Here is a 20,442-nt window from a genome sequence, read left to right as displayed (position 1 = left end):
TACCACCTCAATGTATACAAGCCCAACAGCATTAACCTTTTGAAATCAAGGAAGTCCCAACTATCATGCTCTCAATGATGGCCTCTTTTGCCCGGGGGTTCACTCGCCCTCATGGAAGTTCAAATGTCATCGGCGGATGTCGAAACATGAGACTACACCGGCCGGTCAGCCTACTACAGAGGCAACGACATGTAAGGTTATCCTCCAGGGCTATCACTCACAACAGTCACTGACCCCAAATCCTGATATTTGGTGATATAGCTACAGACGGACAACTTTCTACACGGAAGCACTGCTGAGTACCTGGACGACATGTACGCCAGTTGGCAGAAAGATCCATGCTTAGTCGATGCATCTTGGAAAATGTATTTTGAGGCTATAGAAAACGGCAAGACACCACCTGCACATCTATTCCAGCCATCAGAAGCCTCGCTCGTGCTGTCACCTAACTTCTCCCCCTTACTCCCAGGCTTGACCAAACCCCAATCCACGAGAATTCCGTCATCAAACGATGATCAGGCGAAGGTAGAACGCCTAGTTCGAGCATATCGGGATCATGGCCACAAAGCAGCAAAATCAAATCCCTTGGAAACTTCGAATACAAGGCAATCGCCATCCGAGCTCGAGCTGGCATTCAACGGCTTGACGGAGGCAGATTTGGATCGATCATTTGGGTTGGGATCTGAAGTACTGCCCGAGTTTCAGTTCTCTGTCGGGAAGCAGGCCACACTTCGTGAAATCCTTGAGATCTGCAGAGACACATACTGTGGCTCAATTGGCGCCGAATACTCGCACCTTGCTACACCTGAAGAGCGCGATTGGATTCGTGCGAGGATCGAGACTCCCATTCCCTACAAATTCTCAGTGGAGGAGAAGAAGACCATTCTTGATCGATTAATATGGTCCACCAATTTCGAAAAGTTCCTCGCTACCAAGTTTCCGAATGCCAAAAGATTCGGACTTGAAGGTGTCGAAAGCCAACTTCCAGCGGTGAAAGCAGTCATTGACACAAGTGCGGAGCATGGCGTGCACAACATCATATTCCCATGCTGCCACCGTGGAAAATTAAACATGCTCAGCAATGTGACGCGAAAGCCGAATGAGCTGATTTTCAACGAGTTCCTGGGCGAAATGAAATCCCGTCCTGACATTCCGGGAGACGTCAAGTATCACCTCGGGATGAATCACGACCGCAAAACTCCTTCCGGAAAGACCGTCAATATCTCGATTCTACCAAACCCATCTCACTTGGAAGCACAGAATCCCGTTGCTCAAGGTATGGCCCGAGCTGTCCAGCAGCAGAATGGAGGAGACAAAAAATCAACTATGGTGTTCAACAGCCATACCGACGCCTCGTTTTCAGGACAGGGTGTGATCTATGAAACTCTAGGACTGTCCGGTCTGGAATCATATGAGACTGGAGGAACTGTCCATTTGATTGTCAACAATCAAGTTGGATTTACTACCGATCCAAAGTCTTCCCGGACATCGTCTAATGTATCCGATATCGCGAAGAGCATCGATGCTCCCATCTTCCATGTCAACGCTGATGATGTTGAAGCGGTGGTCTTTGCATCGCAATTAGCAGCGAGTTATCGAGCAATGTTTGCAAAGGATGTTTGGATCGATCTGATCTGCTATCGGAAGAACGGACACAATGAGATGGATCAACCATCCTTTACCCAGCCATTGATGTATGAGGAGATTGCCAAAAAGACACCGCATTTGAAGCTCTATATTGAAAAGCTGCTACAAGAGGGAGTAGTAACTCGCAAGGAAGTCTCGCAGATGGAATGTGCGGTTTGGAATAAACTGAGCGAAAGCCTCGACAACAGAAAGAGCATGCAACCTATCGATCGCGAATTTCTCACTGAGCAGTGGAAAAGTCTCAAAATGCCGGATGAAGTTTCCCGAGAGACTTATCCCGAGCAACCGACATCGATCACCCAGGACGTCGTCGACACCGTCGCCACCAAAATGGGTGTTCCTGAGAAGCCTTTCAGTGTACACAAGAGTCTGAACAGAATCCTCCAAAAAAGACAAGAAAGTTTCAGCGACGAGCAAGGTATGGACTGGGCGACAGCAGAAGCCCTGGCAATGGGGAGTCTCTGTCTAGAAGGACACCATGTACGGGTTTCAGGCCAGGATGTTGAGCGAGGCACGTTCTCCCAGCGCCATGCCGTGCTTCATGACCAAAACGACGCCTCAAAGCTTGTCCCTCTTGACTTACTCAGTCCAGATCAAGCTCGATTCACGATTGGAAACTCTTCTTTGAGTGAATTCGGAGTTATGGGTTTCGATTATGGATATTCTTGCATGCATCCTAACGCCTTGGTGATGTGGGAAGCCCAATTCGGAGACTTCGCAAACAACGCTCAGTGTATCATTGATTTGTTTATTTCATCTGGCGAAGACAAATGGCTACTGCGATCTGGGCTTGTTCTGTCCCTTCCCCATGGATTTGATGGCCAAGGGTCCGAGCATTCATCTGCTCGCATGGAAAGATTTTTGCAATTGTGCAACGAAGATGCTCGCTATTATCCATCGCCAGAAAAGTTGGAGAGACAGCACCAGGATGCCAATATTCAAGTTGTTTGCATGACATCGCCCGCGAACTTGTTCCACGTGTTGAGACGACAGCTTCACCGCGAGTTCAGGAAACGTAAGTCGAAAATTTTCTTCACCGCTAGGATTTTGCTAACATGTGGCCAACAGCATTGATAATTTTCTTTTCGAAATCTCTCCTGCGTAACCCAATGGTCAAGTCGAAGGTCACGGACTGTATGGGAGACTCAAGATTCCAGCCTGTGATCCCTGATCCAAGCCACGGAGTCTCTATCGCCGAGCCATCTGGGATCAAACGGGTGATCTACTGTACAGGGCAAGTCTACATGGCTCTGGCGAATTACCGTGAAGCCCACAACATAACCGACACGGCCATTACTCGCATCGAGCAGCTCCATCCCTTCCCTTGGCAGCAGGTGAAAGAGAACCTTAGCCAGTATCCAGGAGCCTCCGACATTGTTTGGTGCCAAGAAGAGTCTCTGAACGATGGACCATGGGCGTTTGCGCGGACCCGATTAGAAACTATTTTCGATACAACGGATCAACACAAAGGGCGACGGGTGCGGTTTGCCGGACGACAAGTGACGTCAAGTGTTGCTACCGGCTTTGTGAAGGAGCATCATGCCCAAGAGCGTGCTCTATTGAAAGATGCATTTGGTGGTGATGACGACCGGGCAATTTCTGTCTAATATTTAGCATCGACTGAAGTACTTACCATGAATGGTGTGACCCGTTGATTCTGGATGTGACCTCGGGATTGATCAATTTGTTTCAGAAGTTCAAAGCAAGGATGCAGCCGATTAGAAATGAATATTTGTTTACTTCAGGTGGCTGGGCTGGAATTGCTCGCATTCCGAGAAGTCGTTTCGCAATCAACCCCTTGATTGAGATCATTCAACGTCTATTTCTGGATTGACTTTTAAGAATTAACTCTAAGCCCCATATTCTCCGTTCGATTCATTCGGAAATTGATTACAACATTGGAACACCATGGGAAAAGATGAAACTCCCGAATGGGAGTCGGTAGATGCCGAGGCCACTGCTAGTGACACGAACCTCCATGACCAGTCGAAAGACGATCCTCATCGGGATTTGGACAATGATCCATTCGGAAATGAAGAGAATAAAGACGTCAAGTATCGAACGATGAAATGGTGGTAAGTTCTGAATCAGTCAATAAAAGTGGTAATTGATTCTCACCACACAGAGCAGGCACTGTGGAATGCGTGAGTTGATGGACCGAAAGATTTTGAATTTTCAAGCCTGATCATTGATGTATAGTGATGATTGCCGTTAACATCTCGCTGGGGATCCTTTCCCTTCCATCGGCAGTCGCAACTCTGGGCATAGCACCGTAAGTGACTCCTGGAAACTCGGGGAAGCGACTGACATGATATTCTATCAGCACCGCAATTCTCATTGTGTTCCTTTCTGGTATTTCCTGGTACACTGGATTTGTGATAGGGCAGTTCAAGCTGCGTCATCCACATGTTCATAGTATGGGAGACGCCGGTGAGATTTTGATGGGCCGCGTTGGCCGTGAAATCTTAGGAACAGGCCAGCTACTACTACTAATTTTTTTGATGTCAAGTCACCTGCTCACCTTCACTATTTTGATGAACACTCTGACTATGCATGGTACATGCACTACAGTCTTTGGTGTTGTTGGACTCGTTGTCTGCTTCCTGGGTGCTCTTCCACGGACTATGGGAAAAGTGTACTGGATGTCTGTCGCATGTAAGTTTCTTTGTGTAAATTCATACACCCATTTATCTTTCAGTCTGACCCTATTTAGCCTTTGCGAGTATATTCATAGCGACTGTAGTCACTATGGTTTCTATCGGGGTTGAAGCTGATGGAACTGCCCACAATGACGTCGTGAGAGAGACCAGCTTTTACAAGGGCTTCTTAGCCGTGACAAACATTATATTTGCATACAGTAAGTCCGATGTGGATTGAGTTCACAGCACTGGCAAAGTTGACCTGTCTTTCAAGTTGCGCACGCTACATTTTTCGGATTTGTCTCGGAGACGGAGGATCCACGAACTTTCCCCAAATCTCTGGCAATGCTCCAAATAGTAGACACCGTGATGTATCTCGTCACTGCAATGGTGATCTATCACTATGCAGGCCCGGACGTCAAATCGCCAGCTCTGTCATCTGCGGGTCCACTCATGAAGAAGATTTGCTATGGTCTAGCCATCCCAACGGTCAGTCATTACCGATTATGTTGAGTACTAGGAGCTGACAATACTCCAAATCAGGTCATTGTTTCAGGTGTTGTTGAGGGCCATGTTGCTTGCAAGTACATTTACGTCCGTGTCTTCCGAGGCTCCGATCATATGCATCAACGCAGCTTTTTGGCAATTGGATCTTGGGTAGGAATTGGTCTTGCAGTCTGGACCGTTGCATGGATTATTGCTGAGTCTATTCCGGTCTTCAATGATCTTTTGAGTCTTATCGTACAGCGCCAAGTCTGCATTTTTAGTGGATATTTTTACTGACTTTCCCTTCAGAGTTCTTTATTTGGAAGCATGCTCTGCTGTGAGGCTACCAGTTCTTTCTAAACCCCAGTTCAATCGCTAATAAACTTTACAGATGCTTTCCCTGCCCTTTTCTGGCTTCATATGAATCGGGGACAGTATTTTTCAACTCTATCGAAAGGTTTCCTGACGTTCTGCAATCTAAGCATTTTAGCAATTGCTTTTGGCATAGTATGTTCCAAGGCTCAACTCGGTGCTTTAATGTGTGTTCTGACAATAGTTTCGCAGTGCGGTATGGGATTGTACGTCTCCGGGAGGGCCATCAATGAGAGCTCGGAAGGCGGCAGTTGGTCGTGTGCCGACAACAGTTGAGAGTGATGACATGACTATAAGGTGGAGGCTTTGACGATGAATACTAGCGTGGTTGAGCATCTTGCACAAACTCCGAAGAGAGCTCCTAGCATAGATCTCTGTCCCAAATACTCGTGACTGTTCTATCTTGGAGGACCGGTTACCGTTGGCTAATGAGAAGGATTCCTGGGATAGAGTGCAATGAATCGTAAGGTTCACCCGTTCAGACTTGGGTATTTTTAATGCTGTTCACTTCTCTCAAATCTAGAAGTAGAAATCAACCCCCGACAGACTGCATGATACCTTCCACATCCAGCTGATCGGCAAGATCTAACAGCTCTTGTGGTGGAAGACTGACGGAAGAATTCAGCCCGAGCATATCCCACTCGAATTCTTCCTGGTCAAACATATAGGATTCCTCGTTAATTTCATTTTCCTCATGAATGTCTCTGGGCGGAGGTCGGTAAGACAGCTTTGGCGTCAAAGGCGCCAACACATGCTCCAATTGTCTTAGCTCAAGCCTCCGCAGAGGCGCAGCCAAATTTCCTTTTGATATCAACTTGTCCAACACACATTCCAAATTTTCGCACCAGGCGTCATTTGAAATGACCGATGGTGCAATTGCACGAATCAGGTATAGAACGAATGCAGAAGACGATGCATCTTCGATTTGGAATGGTAAGAATGCATCTGTGGATTTCAGTCAGAGAAGAGGTGTTTTTTAAAAAAGGAAAACGCATCATACCCATTAAATCATCGTCGGCTAAAACACGAAGGGTCTGGAGAATTGTCTGTGCGGACTCGGCACAGCATTGTAAAAGGGATGAAACAGGATTAGATAGAGCAATTGTTTGAGAAGTTTGTCGCTCTGTTCGCTCAATGTGCATATGAAGAGCGCACATGACTAGTGGCCTTGTCGTCAAAACCACGCACTGTTTCTGTTAGTTTGTCCGTATTTCTAGATTGTCTGGATTCACTCACATGATGGTGAGCCAGCATCAATCTGATCGCCATTTTTGAGGCCCGACTGATTAAGCCGTGGAAATGAGTGTCAAGAAAATCTGTCAAATCTTGCGAGAGCTCAGCCATGCTATGAAGGATCGACTGCGTGCTTCGCACAAGTGTGTCATCGAAGTCATTATCTACTCCGTAGACGGCTATATTGTTGTCAGTGTTTATTTGGCCTCAAAAGGGAAATGATAGAGTCTTACTGGTCAGAATTGTAGCCATCAGTCGCGAAAGTCGAACATGTAATGTCAGGTTGATATGTTCCACCGAGTTGTCCATCTCCGCCGGTAGCTTGACAGTGATGTCCTCATCTCGAATAGAGCTCGGTGCACCGATCAGAGCAGAGAACTCGCGATCGAGCATGTATACCACCCAGAATATCGTCCTACACCTTTGTGATAGTTTAGGCCCACATATTTCCTCGGGTACATGTCGATGAATGCCTTCAATGATACAACCACGCAGAGCATGACCAATCTAAGCACACGTCCAGTCAGCCTCCAAGCTGTTGAGAATTCTTCGAAATCTCATATTTACTCACATGTTGAAACGCTGCTCTCCTCATATCTATTGATTGAAGATAGACAGCACCCAGACTCAAAGCCTGGATACAAGCCAGAGGGTTTTCATCAATGCCAGACAAATCTGGTAACAGAGCCATCGCTCGTGATGCGTATTGGTGACCTGGCGGAGTCCCAGAATGATTCTTCTGCGTCAAAAATGCTTTTCCAAATGCCAACACGAGCAAATACTGGCAATACCATGGCCTGGCGGAAGATGCTTTGGCTGCCGGATCTTTGTAGAACTGATGCAGATCTCGTAAATAAGATGTCTCGTCGATCATAAATGAAAGAAACCCAAAGTAGAATTTAACTGTGTTGAATAAAAACAGTGCATAGTCCAATGGAGGTAGATTAGTAACGTCGGGTACTTCGTCTGGCGGGAACGGTCGCCAGTGTAACTTGAAGGCGGTGCCATCAATATGGAATGGATCTGGTGGACAGTTTGACTCAGGCACTTTTCTCCCTATCAGTGCAAGGACACGGCGACAGAAGGACCATGATGATGTTGGTCCCATGTACCCTAAAAATACGGATTAGTACTGTGGTGGAGCGGCAAATATCATGAAGACGTACAAAATCGGCCATCTGGGGTTTGTGCAAAAGAGGGATCTCGATCAACCAAAGGGTTCTTGGAGAATCTAGATTGGTGGGAAGTATGCGTGATGGCACGATTGTCCTCATATCCTCTCCGGGGGGGTTTCTGGTGTATGTAAGGGCGGGCCCATTCCTGCATGCGTATTGATCAGCACAAAGCTCAAGCGAAGTAAAACGAGGACCTACCATGACGGGCCGGCTGCCAGCCAATATGAGCTTGGTTTTCAAGCAAAGTGTCAGACGTGTGGGGAGTTGGAGGAATTTCTGTATCCTCATTTCCCATAAACAAGGTCTCCTCTAGGGGACTGTGATCAGGATGTGGTAAGACAGTATTCTGCCCAGAGCTTCCACTTCTGTTGATATGCGCTTCCAATTCGCGCAGGTATCTGGAATGTCGTTAGTAAAGAAAGCCAATCGGAGAGCCAAACTCACCGTTCCGATACCGAAATCCGATTCTCCTCCACTGGAAAGTGGCAAGGCTTCTTCCTCCGAGCACATCTTGTGCAAGGACTGGATCCAGAGCATTTCACTTTCATAGACCGACATCGCTCGCATCTGTTCAATTGAGTGCGGTTTTAGCAATGAACCTACAAAGAGCGCGTGATGACTTACGCCTTCTGGCATTTCTTGGGTTTTGGTGTTGCAGGCATGCCTATTTGGTGCGCCGAGGGGTTCATAGATTGAGAAGCACGTCTGTGCTTCCGGGGCAGGTCTCCGATATCTACTTCGTCCTGCCTGCAGCTCTGGAGAGTGCGGGGTATGCTGAAGGTTGGAAAAGAGCAAGCAATCCCGATGTCGGGATCCCGTTCCGACATTCTCTTATCGATAAGTTCTCACTCGATGATTGGCTCCTCGAACTATAAAAAGTCGGCTTGTGGAACAAACTAGATCTTATTGGTGCTCTCTATGAACTAATGTCGTTGTTATAACCGTTTATCCGACGATTCGTCGCCACAACTCACGTCGTAATGCAGTAACCATATGCTGGGTCCGTTCGACTGCCCCTCGATTCTCGATCGCCCGTCGGTGGAGATATCCCATGCACTCGGCAACCGTGCCCCATGTCATACACTTGAAAGCTTTGGGGACAGTCAAGTTGGCTGCAGATGAGTTTGCAAGAGCGCGCTCGTAGTTAGAGACTAGTTCGCAGCTGAGTTCATCGGCCATGCCTTGAATTTGACCGCATTCGAGCATGATCGTAGGTTTGTTTGCGAGAAGGCGGTTTTGATGGGTGGTGATCGCTTTTGCTGCACTCGCGGCATTATGCGTTGCAAGGAAAAGTGCAGCGTTCGGGAATGGTAGATCTTTGCTCTCAGTTGGCATTCTTCGGCAAAGCATCGTATCGGCAATGAGGTCATAGGACTGATCGGTATCTTTTTGGGTATCGTGAATGAGAGAGCGTGTCTCATGTTCAATATATGCGCCTCGGACCAGCTTGATCCCGAGTGTCCAGCCTTCCTGTGCAGCTAATGTGAGGTGGTGGTCGAGATTTGCCTTGGATCCCTTGAGATACCCTTGAATGGTGTTATAGACGATTGGGGTCTCTTCCTTGTTATGCTTGCGCATTATATCAATGGCCCAGTCGTCAAGACCTCTCTGCAGGATCTGTTGTTCGGCATCTAGCCAGAGTCGTGAACCCTGTTTCTCAGTTGCAATGCAGATTTCGTCCACGGCTTTTGCCATAGCTTCCGGCATCGGCTCACGAGCCATCATTGCATCCACTGAGACGGGACCGGCACCTGTCAACCTAAGGAATGAGATCAGCCTTTGTATTGAGATAATGGATTGTGGGTGTTCATACTTTACTGCCAGAAAGTCACCGGGGCCGACCATTCCTAAGGTCTCCAATGTACCGTTCTTCCATTCATCAACCATCTCATAGCACTTGTCGCTATATTGCGAAGTACCAGACTGATCGCGAGACGTAGCTTCATTGTGATCCAGCACAATTTCTTTCGAGTATCCCAGAATGACACCTTGATAGCCAATCTTTTTGATGTCTGCCACAGTCTTCGAGACTTCCTTCTTATTCGCCCCGGCACAGAAGTGGTTGTAAACCGTCCAGCGGAGCAGCTTGTTCAAGGGAACATTGCGGTCTGGGTTTAATAACACGGATTTGGAGGTAGAGAGAACGCTTATAAGAGCCAATGCGGGGCGTAGGAATAGTTTCGAAGTCATCAAGGACGTCAGAAGTAGTGATCGTAGTAAGAATCTCGTTGGCAGGCGAGCCATGGATGAAACCTCAACCGGTGGCTGGACTGTTGATCCCAGCGCCGCATCGTGGTAATGGGACTTTGTTGAGCGAAGTCGACGGAATATCAAGGAAGAGGTATTTTGTATAAAAACACGCTGTGGTGGTTTCATTGAAGTAGATCGAGAAAGCATATTGGGCTGGGTTTCGCACAACGTTAAGATGGTTCGAGAGCTCAAGTGCGAAGTATAGGTCAAAGCCACAGGGTGTTATATACATTTTGTCTCTTAACCATGAAACTTTCCAATATCCCACATACCACCTTGCTATCTCCTCACCGACAGTCAGCCGACATCTCGTCGGAGTCATCCTCCGATGGTGGGGGTTTGGGAACCAGGAAACCCTGTCCCGCGATGCCAGCTCAGTCTTGACTTTGCGGGGTATCCGAGTATCGAAACATCCAGGAAAGCTGTTCCGTGTCTTTTACATCGCTTGGACTTGCCATCCGTTCAGTTGGGGCTAGAACTTCTAGAGCACACGTCGTTGTAAGTATAGACGTACCCAGGTGGAGTCTCACTGCCGACTTGAATCTGTCGTTTGAATGCTGTATGTGGCCTTCGACGGCTTGACTAAAGCTGTCGCCCGAGACGTCAAGCTTTTTGATCTGAAGTTCCAAAGTTTTTTCATTGTCGTTGTCCATGGTATAACTTTTCCGTCCTCGCAAGGCTTGTCTTAGGATGAACAGGCAAATCGCTCAATACTTCAATTTTACAAATATGCCTCCAAGGCTACATTCTCACGAAAATTTTAGACTTAATATTGTAGGCATTATATGATCATTGCTATCAAATCCAAGGTCCTTAATCACAGGCTAGCTTTTCTATATATCCTCTCAAAGTTAGACCTCATTGGAAGGGTATGTGACCTTCTCCAATGGGACAAACTCTTCCTTGATGGTTCGCGCACTGACAAATCGCTGCAAATGCGCCATGGTACCAGTCTTGTCATTCGTGCCAGAGTCACGGCTACCACCAAAAGGCTGTTGGGCCACAGTGGAGCCGGTACACTTTGTGTTCAGATATAGCATACCAGCTGCGTGCTTCAGCACAGTCTGCGCCTGGCGACTGACATACGGGTCCTTGGCAAAGATACTACCAGTCAAAGCATAGCGGGAGGTTGAGTCAAGTAGTTTCAGAGTCTGTTCCCACTCAGCATCGGGGTAGACATAGATTCCCAGAATGGGTCCGAACAGCTCCTCAGACATGATGTCGTGGCCAGGGTTAGTCGTCCGGTAAACAGTGGGGTGCACATAGTAACCTTCTTCCTTGGAGGCCTTGCCGCCAACAACAAGCTCGAGTTCAGCATCGGTTTTGGCTCCCTCGATAAATTTGTTGAGCTTGTCGAATGAGCGCTCGTGAATCACAGGGTTGACGAAGTTGGCGTAGTCTTCAACATCACCAACCTTCAGCGCGGCGGTTTCCTCGGCCAGAACCTTCTTGAACTCAGGCCAAACAGATTCGGCAACGTAGACACGAGAGTTGGCAGAGCACTTCTGGCCCTGGTATTCAAAGGCTGCCCGAATTGTGTTGAGGGCTGCACTTCTAACATCCGCGGATGGGTGGACAATACCCCAATTCTTGCCTCCTGTCTCACCGACCACTCGAGGGTAGGAGTTGTAAATTCCAGCGCCGATTCCGTCTCCAATTTTCTTTTGAATTCCCTTGAAAGTAGAGGTGGCGCCGATGAATGTCAAGGCTCCAAATTCAGGTCTCTTCAGAACGGTGTTGGTCACTTGCTCGGCATCTCCAGGCAAGAACTGAATAACGTCCTTAGGGAGACCAGCTTCAAGCAGAATCTGGTACAGCAGCCAGCTGGCATGAAGAGCTGAGTCTGATGGCTTCCAGATCACCACATTACCAAGTAATGCGGCAGGCCCAACAAGGGTAGCACCAAGGGCGGTAAAGTTAAAAGGCGCAATTGCATACGTGAAGCCCTCAAGTGGACGGTACTCCATCTTATTCCAGTTACCATCGAGGTGCACCCGAGGTTGCTGGGAGTACAAGGCCCAAGCCTCTTGGATATAATGACGGAAGAAGTCCGCTGTCTCGGCAGGAGCATCGATCTCTGCTTGCCAGATGTTCTTTCCCTGTCCCAGCATTGTGGCAGCAACAATGTCAGAGCGGTATTTACCAGTGATCAACTCGGAGGCGCGGAGGAAGATGGCAGCTCGGTCCTCAAAGGGTGTTGCCTCCCAGGCGGCTTTGGCGCCGAGGGCAGCATCGATGGAGGCATTCACCTGCTCTGGGGAGGCGGCGGCATAATTTGCGACAATCTCGCGGTGCTTTGAAGGGTTAAGCTGGGAGCGAGACTCTTTTGTCTCAATCTGTGAAGGAATGTTAGCTTGATGTCGTCTTTTGCAAGGTTCTGATCTGTGTTGTATCCAAAGCGTACCTCTGCTCCATTGATCGTGATGGGGATTGTAACAGGGAATTGACCCTTGAGCTTTTGAATGGCCTGGGTCAACTCGGCCCTTTCTGGGGAACCTTTTGCATAGTTGAGCTGAGTCAATTAGTCAAGATCAGATGGTTTGTCACTTGATCAAGCTCACCATCTTTTCGTTCTCAAATTTAGGAGGACTCAACATGGTCAAGCATCGTCGAGGCGTGCCAGCAAGGGAGCGAGGCTTGAGGCAATTCAGCCGAGCTGCTCGTGATAACGTAGTAGGCCGCATATTGGGTATAGAGAGAAAATAGAATTATGTGTAGGATGTGAAGAACGACAGTTTGTGGTGATTTTATATGGACACCATTTCCGACAAACACCCCACGACAGATAAGCCATTCAACTTGAGCGCATCGGTAAAGCATGATCCATGTATACTGTCGGAATGAGCGTCCGACTGAGCTTCAAGTAACAACTGTGGAGAACGTGGATCTACCCCGAAAATGATATGTCGGTGCAGCCAGCCGACGTTCGATAAGGGCAAGACAGCGGGGCATCTATGATATATGCCAAGAATAACGACAAGAGTAAGTTACCTAGTCGAAGAAAGCCAAAATGCAATGCAAGTACTTGTAGATGTAGGGGACTTTATTGTGGGGTTTGTACAGGACTTCAGCGCAGGATCATCTTCTCTTGAAGCAAAACAGCACTGCGTGGTGTAATCGGCATGGAAAGAAGCTTTGGCTCTTTTTGCGAACCAGTGAGTCCTCGAATTAATGTCTGACTCTGAATGAAGCCCTTGTTGCAGCAAACAAATTTGCTTGATCTCGATCCATCTCCGCAGGATGGGTTATATACAACGGCAGGGAATGTCTTTTTGGGGGTTCGTCAAACTTCAATTTTGGAACAAACACTATAAGAAGTCCAGCACAAAGGTAGCACATAAGATTTCAAGCTGACATACAATACCAAATTTGAAATGTCTCAAGTTCTTGGAAAGTTGTTAGAAAGTACATGGTACTTCGGATTTAGGCGACTAACCTGGTTAGGCGCGGTACCAGCGACATTGCGTTATCTCCAACCCTCGGAGGTCACGGCACTCCCAACCTCATCTCTTCGCGATCTTGAATTGTTAAAATTCTGTTTTTGATAGTTTGTTTCTAGCGATTGCAGTGTGCTCGTGGTGGAAAACATTGCCACCCCGTGCGCCCAGCCCCCTCCGAGCTCCGCCTGATCGTCAACATCGTCATTGCCCTCACCTCCACACCTGACCCCAGCGGCGCAACCACAACGCCCAAATGTCCTTATTCGGCGAATCCCCAGAGGATCGCTCTACAGGAGGCTTCGCTCAGAAATCAAAGTCCTCTCTGTTCGCCGACGAACCGGCTACGGGCGGCTCATCGCTGTTCGCCGATGACGACGGCGATGACAGCTCCTCTCCCTGGAACATCCAAAACAACTCAGCGAAAAGAGCAGCTCGGCGCGATCTGGTCCGAACCTTGCTTCCGAACTCCGACGTACCGGAGAGCTATATCGATGCCTACGATTTGATCCTGAATAACGGGGACAGGGTTGGCTCCGGCATTGGGCTGACCTCTGTTCGGGAGATTCTCTCGAGCAGTGGGTTATCCGCAACAGACCAAAGCAAGATCCTGAACCTCGTGGCCTCGGGGGACCATGAGAGCTTCGGCGGATTGGGTCGTGGCGAGTTCAATGTGCTGTTAGCTTTGGTTGGCTTGGCGCAAGAGGGCGAAGACCTCTCTTTCGATGCGGTGGACGACCGTCGCAAAAGTGAGTTATTTTTTGAAGTTTTAGGGGAGATATCAATGAAATATCTAATGGGCATTTGCCGCAGAATTGCCGCAGCCTAAAACCGACTATCTCGACAAGTTACGACAGACCGGCGACGCGCCCTCCGAGCCACAAGACCAGCGACCAGCAACTCCCCCGCCACAGGAACATCCTTTGCCCACGCCGGGCTCGGCGCGATCACATATAAGTCGGCAGGAGTCCTTGGGTGGATTGGAGGCCGATCCATGGGGCAGTCCACAGCTGCACCGGGGCCACAATCATGCGGTGGGAGGTGCTGATAATCGTACATCGAACCACTTCGGTAGTGTGCGCTCTACTACAAATGCTTGGTCCACACATGTGAACGAAGGGACTAGCCAAACAAGTGTGTCCCAGCATGAGCATACAAATGGCCAGACAGCGGCTGCACCACCCAGTAGCTCTGGGTCAGGATGGGGAAATACAACTCTCGCCGGACCAAGTCACAGTGATGAGAGCAGCTTCGGAGGGACCGATCGAGCAGCGCTGGGTGTGTTCGGGCCCCCAGGAGACGAACCCAGCAGTATTGCACCGCGCCGCCGATCTTTGGGCCTCGGCCGTAGCACGACAAATCCGCAGGTGGAGGAGACTGTCACTGTTTCCTTGCTCCCCGAAAAGGAAGGATTGTTCATGTTCCAGCACCGCAACTATGAGGTGAAGTCGGCGCGTAGGGGTAGTACAGTCATTCGGCGCTATAGCGATTTCGTCTGGCTACTGGATTGTCTTCAGAAGCGGTTCCCATTCAGGCAATTGCCTCTTCTTCCACCCAAGCGTGTTTCAGGTACGTAAAACGCTGAAGTGGCGCACCTACTCGTTTACTCACAACTATGAAGTCAATGGCACTCACCTTTCAGCGGATTCATCTTCTTTCCTCGAAAAGCGCCGACATGGTCTCATCCGATTTACCAACGCACTCGTCCGCCACCCCGTTCTAGGCCAGGAACAGCTGGTTGTCATGTTCTTGACAGTCCCAACCGTGAGTCTTGTGCACCTATATAAATCGACAACTACTGACCTTTCAACTAGGAACTCTCTGTATGGCGCAAACAGGCCACAATCTCAGTCCAAGATGAATTTGTGGGGCGTACTCTCCCCAAGGACCTCGAAGATTCCCTGCCTGAAACCCTCAATGATACATTCGAAACCGTGCGCAGTGGTGTCAAGAGATCTGCTGAAATCTATATTAATCTATGCACTTTGCTTGAAAGGCTGGCTAAACGGAATGATGGACTGGCCGCGGACCATCTCCGATTTTCTCTCGCCCTGCAGTCTTTGACGGAAGTCACCAAAGACACGTATGCCGTGGATACCAACGACATCCCGGCTCTCAATGAAGGCATTACAGCCACCGCTCGTCACCTCTCTACCAGTCAAAGCTTATTGGAAGACGAGGCCCGAGGGTGGACTGAGGGGGTTCTGGAAGATCTCAAGCGGCAACGCGATTGCCTGGTCAGTGTTCGGGAGATGTTCGATCGCCGTGATCGTTATGCACGGAACAATATCCCACAGCTGGAGCGGCGAATCGAGACCAACGAACAGAAGCTGACGGATCTGCATGGCCGACCCGCGGGCACCGTCAAGCCCGGGGAGATCGACAGACTCGGGGACTCTATTCTCAAGGTGAGATTTATGAAACACTAATCCCATTTCTCCCACTAACATCGATCACTCCAGGACAAGGAATCTATCGTCGAGCAGCATGCCCGGGGCGTCTTCATCAAGGAGTGCATCCGGGATGAACTGGTACACTTCCAGCAGAGCCAATATCACATCAGCCGCCTGCATCAAGACTGGAGTCAGGAGCGGGTCAAGTACTCCGAACTGCAGGCGGACAACTGGCGTGGCTTGAGCGACGAAGTTGAGGGGATGCCGACGGGCGTGTAGCTGGGTAGGCGAGCAGCATTGGGCCTCAACTTGTTCGTACTCGTACATCAGTGGGATTGTCCGTCTCGTTGGTTTGATTTTCTCCGAGGCGCGGGATGCGCGTGCCTTGCATAAACCACATTTCACCTTTTTGTGTTTCTTTTCTGTTTGTTGTTTCTCCTGTTTCTCCGCGGATACGCACGTTCTCGGCATTGGAATCTGGGAGTTCTCCATGTGAAGCTGTTCTTTTTTTTTTTTTTTTTTTTGGTTATCTATGCTGTTTGTATTACACCCCAATTGATTCCCATTCCCGATCTGGCTTTTATGCGGAGGTATACAGGTACAATACACCATTACACAAGCATAATATTATATCAATGTCAACTACGGAGTAGAAAAGACCTCAGATATAAAAATTTGAAGCCCCCCCACTCAACTGGAGCGAGAGCGACGCCACTGACCCAATGATACGATGATCCCTGAGCCAATTCTTGGCGGTTGGCAGGGCTGATTACCGTACGTGACACGAATACGCCGAACATCGTGAAATCCCGATCCCCCAAGACCTCCCTTGCTTCATCTTTCGTACATATGACACTGAAACTGTCACTGATGCAGCCATTCCCTGCCTTCTGATATTCCGATTGAAATCTACTAGCCCCAAACAACGCGCGCACGACCTCCGCCAGCCAAGACCCCATTCCGCTTCCGACGTGGGTCACCAAGTCTCGGCTGACGAATCCCGCTGTTTCCAAGAATACTTCGTGCTGGGCAAAACTCCCCAAGCACGCGTTCACTCGTCTTTCTCTGCTTGGCCAAGAGTCCCCAAGACTCTGACCAAGTTTCGCTGAGACTGCCCTTTTTCTTCTTTTCTTCTTTGCTTCCCTGCATCCACCGAGACTACCTTGAGGCCAAGCCTCCCGAATTCCTTTTTCTCTCTCAACCTCCAAGGCTTCGCCTTCTTGTCGCATCTCCTCCACATCTTGGCTCGACTCGTATCTGCACCCCGCAGAGTTCTGAATTGCCGGTCCTCTCCGAATCCGTCGGACGTGCGCCTAGATCTCTCGAGCCCCCAAATCAGCCCTACGAGGCTCGGCACTTCGGCTTTCCGACCACCGATTCACCAAGGCATGCAGAGCTACACGGTCCACCCAAGTTCGAGGCGGGAATACATCCGGTAAATCGATCGCCATACGCGCGGGATCGCTTATTTTCACCCCGGAGAATAAAACAAACCTCTGCACAATCGGTCTCCGACCGACACCTTCACCATGGCGTGGGATCACTTGGACATTGATAGGCCGCATCTGGCGTACATGATCCTGGGCGGTTTCACAGGCTTGTTCATGCTGTGCTCCCTGTTCGTCAAGGAGAAGCTGTACATCGGTGAAGCGACTGTTGCCACACTCTGTGGCATTATCTTCGGCCCCCACGCGGCCAATCTTTTCAATCCGCACGAATGGGGAAACATCGACAAGATCACACTCGAGTGTTCGCGCATCGTGCTAGTCGTGCAATGTTTCGCCGTCGGTGTCGAATTGCCAAAGGCGTATATGGAACGCCATTGGAAGTCGGTATCATTGCTGCTGATCCCTGTTATGACTTGGGGTTGGCTGATTACCAGTCTGTTCATTTGGTGGATGGTTCCCCCACTCAACTGGCTGGAAAGTTTGATCTGTGCCTCTTGCGTTACGGCAACAGACCCTGTCCTGGCTTCTTCCGTGGTCGGTAAGGGTAAGTTCGCCAAGCGTGTCCCTAAGCATTTGCGTGACTTGCTGTCTGCCGAGTCTGGCTGTAACGATGGTATGGCATTCCCATTCATCTACCTGTCATTCTACATCTATCACTACCGACCTGCTGTCGGCGAGGTGTGGTTGAACTGGTTCTGTATCACCGTTCTTTACGAGTGTGTGTTGGGTGCCATCTTCGGTTTCGCCATCGGTTACATTGCTCGCCATGCTATCAAATGGGCTGAGAACAAGGGATTGATCGATCGTGAGAGTTTCCTGGTGTTCTACTTCGTGTTGGCTGTCTTCTGCGCTGGCTCTGGTAGTTTGCTGGGCATGGATGATCTACTGATCGGATTCTCATGTGGTGTCGGATTCAGTAACGATGGTTGGTTTACGGAGAAGACCGAGGAATCTCACGTTTCCAACGTCATCGATCTTCTGCTCAACTTGGCTTACTTTGTCTATTTCGGATCCATCATTCCCTGGGAGGACTTCAACTCCCCCGCCCTCGGTCTCACCCCGTGGCGACTGGTGGTTATTGCATTATTGGTCATCTTTTTCCGACGCATACCTATCATGCTAATGCTGAAACCAATTATACCGGACGTCAAAACATGGCGAGAAGCGCTGTTCGCAGGCCATTTCGGCCCCATTGGTGTCGGTGCCATCTTTGCTGCCATCCTCGCCAGAGCTGAACTCGAAAACGACAATACGCAGCCTGACCCTGAAAACGAACTGCCAATGCCTGGTTCTAGCAACTACTACATCGTCAGGCTCATCTGGCCTATCACCACTTTCATGGTCATTTCGTCCATCTTGGTGCATGGCTCTTCCATTGCAGTCTTTACCTTAGGTAAACGTATCAACACTCTGACCATCACCCTCTCATACACCCAAGCCAATGAGGATGGACCTTCATGGATGAACCGGCTGCCTCGTGTGCAGTCTATCGCCAAGGGCTCTATGTCCTTCCGCAAAGCGGAGGACACTGACGCCTCGTCCGATGAGAAATTGCCTGAATATCCTCCCGGTACCCTCCCGCCTATCGGCATGCCTGGCAACTTCCTTCGCCGGCAGCGCGACGAGGAGGATGAGAATGAAGCACAAAGTCTTGAGTCATCTCGCCGCAAGCCCCTGCGGAGACGTCGCCGCAAGCGTGACTCGGGTGCTGGCGGCCCGATCAGTCAGTCTGCTATCATGCCCGCTCCCCGTCAACGAGAAAGCGAAATTGAAACCGAGGAAGAAAAGAAAGAGCTGGAAGAGCGCGATCAGGTTGAGCGCGGAGCTTCTCCGCCTCACGCCGAGCGTGATCGCTTCGGCCGTGAGCCTGAAATAGAAGTCTACCAGGAGGGTCATAACATGATCATCGAGGATGAGGAGGGCAATGTCCTGAAGACTGAAGATACTTCTCATCTCACACCCGAACAAAAGATCGCGCACATTGAAGAACAACGCAAGCGTCTTGAAAATGACAAGAGTGGTGAATTCGCCAAATCCGAGAGTCATCCTCACAACAAGGATGAGGGAGAGGAGTTCAAGCATGCTGTTGAGGATAAGGCTGGGACTTCCTACGGCAAGGCAATCAAGAAGTGGACCAACTGGACCGGACTTGGCAAGGAGAAGGCCGCTGATCAACCTGAGAAGAAGGCTGAGAAGCCCGAGAAAACTGAAAAGCCACCCAAGGCCGACTCGGCCAAGCCCAAGCCCCGTTCAGCTCATGCTTACCAATTTGGTAACACCATTATTGTTGAGGATGAGGACGGTGAGGTGATCAAGAAGTACACCCTTCCTGGTGGCAAGAAGACCGAGAAGTCAGAAAAGCCCCAGAGCCAGCCCACTGCTCCTGGTGACGCACCAGTCCGGCGTGGTTTGACTCGCATGGGAACCTGGTTCGGCATGGAAGAAGAAGGCGAAACTTCTGCGGCTGCCCAAGAAAAGAAGAAAAAGAAGGAGAACGATGACTGGACTACTGATGATGGTCTGCGCTTCACACTTGCCCAAGACCCCGAAGTCGATTCTCAGGGCATCGGACACAAGGGCAGACGTATGAACAAGCAAGAGTTCTTCCAGCAGATTAAGGGATTGGACGCCAAGAGCCGTCGAGATGTCGTGCAGCAAACAGACGCCCCGGCACCAGTCCAAGAAGTAGCCCAAACCGAAGCCAAGCAAGAAGAGAAGATCGAGGAGAAGCAAGAGCGTCGTCTCTCTGCCGCTGCTATCGGAGCTACCACTGGCACTATTCCTGAGGAAGAAGCCGAGGGCCTGGAGTCCGAGTCCGTCACCGACAGCGATGACGAGACCGACCATCAAGGCGCCCACAACGTCGCCGCCTCCCTCGCCAAGTTCTCTCGCGGCGGCGGCACCTCCGCCGCCCAGGAGCGTCGCAACAACCTCAGCCCCGCGCCACCTCGTACCCGTGACCGCGAGCGCCGTGACTCCGACGATGATGGCACAGAGCGTATCCCGCCATCCCGTCTCCGTAAGGCCGCTGGTCTCACCGCGCCCCCACGCGAGAACGACGATGACACAGGCGAAACACCTGCCGAGCGTCGTCGCCGTCTTGCAGCGCTGGGTGTCGACGGTGATGACTCTGAGGAAGGATCTGACTCTGACGACGAAGACGCTATCGCCGAAGAGGACTCTGATATCGAGGACGTGGATTCCAAAGATGGCAAGCTCCAACCCGAAGGAACCAAGACCTCTGACCAGTCTTCTCCTCGCTCGGGATCTGGATCTGCCTCCGCCTCGCAGTCCACCTCGCGTCACATCCCGCGTGTCTCCTGGGGAGGCGAGAAAGGCCGCGAACTGTGATCGCTTATAGA

The 20,442-nt window shown here is 50.0% G+C and overlaps 7 protein-coding genes across 7 annotated transcripts; 4 read left to right on the top strand and 3 right to left on the bottom strand.

Moving 5' to 3' along the window:
- Positions 1–312: 312 nt before the first annotated feature.
- On the top strand, positions 313–3,254 carry N7506_002131 (2-oxoglutarate dehydrogenase family protein; the record flags this gene model as incomplete). The annotated part of the gene is made up of 2 exons (XM_056951427.1): positions 313–2,662; positions 2,716–3,254. The coding sequence occupies 2 exons, from the start codon at positions 313–315 to the stop codon at positions 3,252–3,254; spliced, it is 2,889 nt and encodes a 962-aa protein (XP_056817342.1).
- A 301-nt stretch (positions 3,255–3,555) lies between these two features.
- N7506_002130 (uncharacterized protein) lies at positions 3,556–5,420 on the top strand (the record flags this gene model as incomplete). The annotated part of the gene is made up of 10 exons (XM_056951426.1): positions 3,556–3,722; positions 3,778–3,791; positions 3,847–3,919; positions 3,971–4,302; positions 4,361–4,504; positions 4,561–4,775; positions 4,830–5,027; positions 5,082–5,109; positions 5,164–5,279; positions 5,337–5,420. The coding sequence occupies 10 exons, from the start codon at positions 3,556–3,558 to the stop codon at positions 5,418–5,420; spliced, it is 1,371 nt and encodes a 456-aa protein (XP_056817341.1).
- Positions 5,421–5,676: 256 nt separating this feature from the next.
- On the bottom strand, positions 5,677–8,241 carry N7506_002129 (Zn(II)2Cys6 transcription factor; the record flags this gene model as incomplete). Its single annotated transcript, XM_056951425.1, has 9 exons — positions 5,677–6,089; positions 6,145–6,331; positions 6,381–6,556; positions 6,611–6,884; positions 6,949–7,490; positions 7,540–7,697; positions 7,747–7,950; positions 7,997–8,119; positions 8,177–8,241. The coding sequence occupies 9 exons, from the start codon at positions 8,239–8,241 to the stop codon at positions 5,677–5,679; spliced, it is 2,142 nt and encodes a 713-aa protein (XP_056817340.1).
- Positions 8,242–8,497: 256 nt separating this feature from the next.
- On the bottom strand, positions 8,498–9,742 carry N7506_002128 (putative proline oxidase Put1; the record flags this gene model as incomplete). Its single annotated transcript, XM_056951424.1, has 1 exon — positions 8,498–9,742. One exon carries the CDS (start codon positions 9,740–9,742, stop codon positions 8,498–8,500), a length of 1,245 nt encoding a protein of 414 aa, XP_056817339.1.
- A 911-nt stretch (positions 9,743–10,653) lies between these two features.
- On the bottom strand, positions 10,654–12,486 carry N7506_002127 (L-glutamate gamma-semialdehyde dehydrogenase; the record flags this gene model as incomplete). Its single annotated transcript, XM_056951423.1, has 3 exons — positions 10,654–12,138; positions 12,207–12,314; positions 12,364–12,486. 3 exons carry the CDS (start codon positions 12,484–12,486, stop codon positions 10,654–10,656), a joined length of 1,716 nt encoding a protein of 571 aa, XP_056817338.1.
- Positions 12,487–13,495: 1,009 nt separating this feature from the next.
- mvp1 (sorting nexin Mvp1) lies at positions 13,496–15,911 on the top strand (the record flags this gene model as incomplete). The annotated part of the gene is made up of 5 exons (XM_056951422.1): positions 13,496–13,988; positions 14,053–14,808; positions 14,861–15,003; positions 15,054–15,647; positions 15,702–15,911. The coding sequence occupies 5 exons, from the start codon at positions 13,496–13,498 to the stop codon at positions 15,909–15,911; spliced, it is 2,196 nt and encodes a 731-aa protein (XP_056817337.1).
- A 1,250-nt stretch (positions 15,912–17,161) lies between these two features.
- N7506_002125 (Na+/H+ antiporter Nha1) lies at positions 17,162–20,431 on the top strand (the record flags this gene model as incomplete). The annotated part of the gene is made up of 1 exon (XM_056951421.1): positions 17,162–20,431. The coding sequence occupies one exon, from the start codon at positions 17,162–17,164 to the stop codon at positions 20,429–20,431; it is 3,270 nt and encodes a 1,089-aa protein (XP_056817336.1).
- Between the last annotated feature and the right edge of the window lie 11 nt (positions 20,432–20,442).

This window comes from Penicillium brevicompactum (assembly GCF_028827555.1).
Source record: "Penicillium brevicompactum strain IBT 35665 chromosome Unknown utg000001l_segment0_segment0, whole genome shotgun sequence".
In the NCBI taxonomy this organism is placed as follows: domain Eukaryota; kingdom Fungi; phylum Ascomycota; class Eurotiomycetes; order Eurotiales; family Aspergillaceae; genus Penicillium; species Penicillium brevicompactum.
Note: the sequence above shows the minus strand (reverse complement) of the source record. Positions and strands in the feature narration are given on the sequence as shown.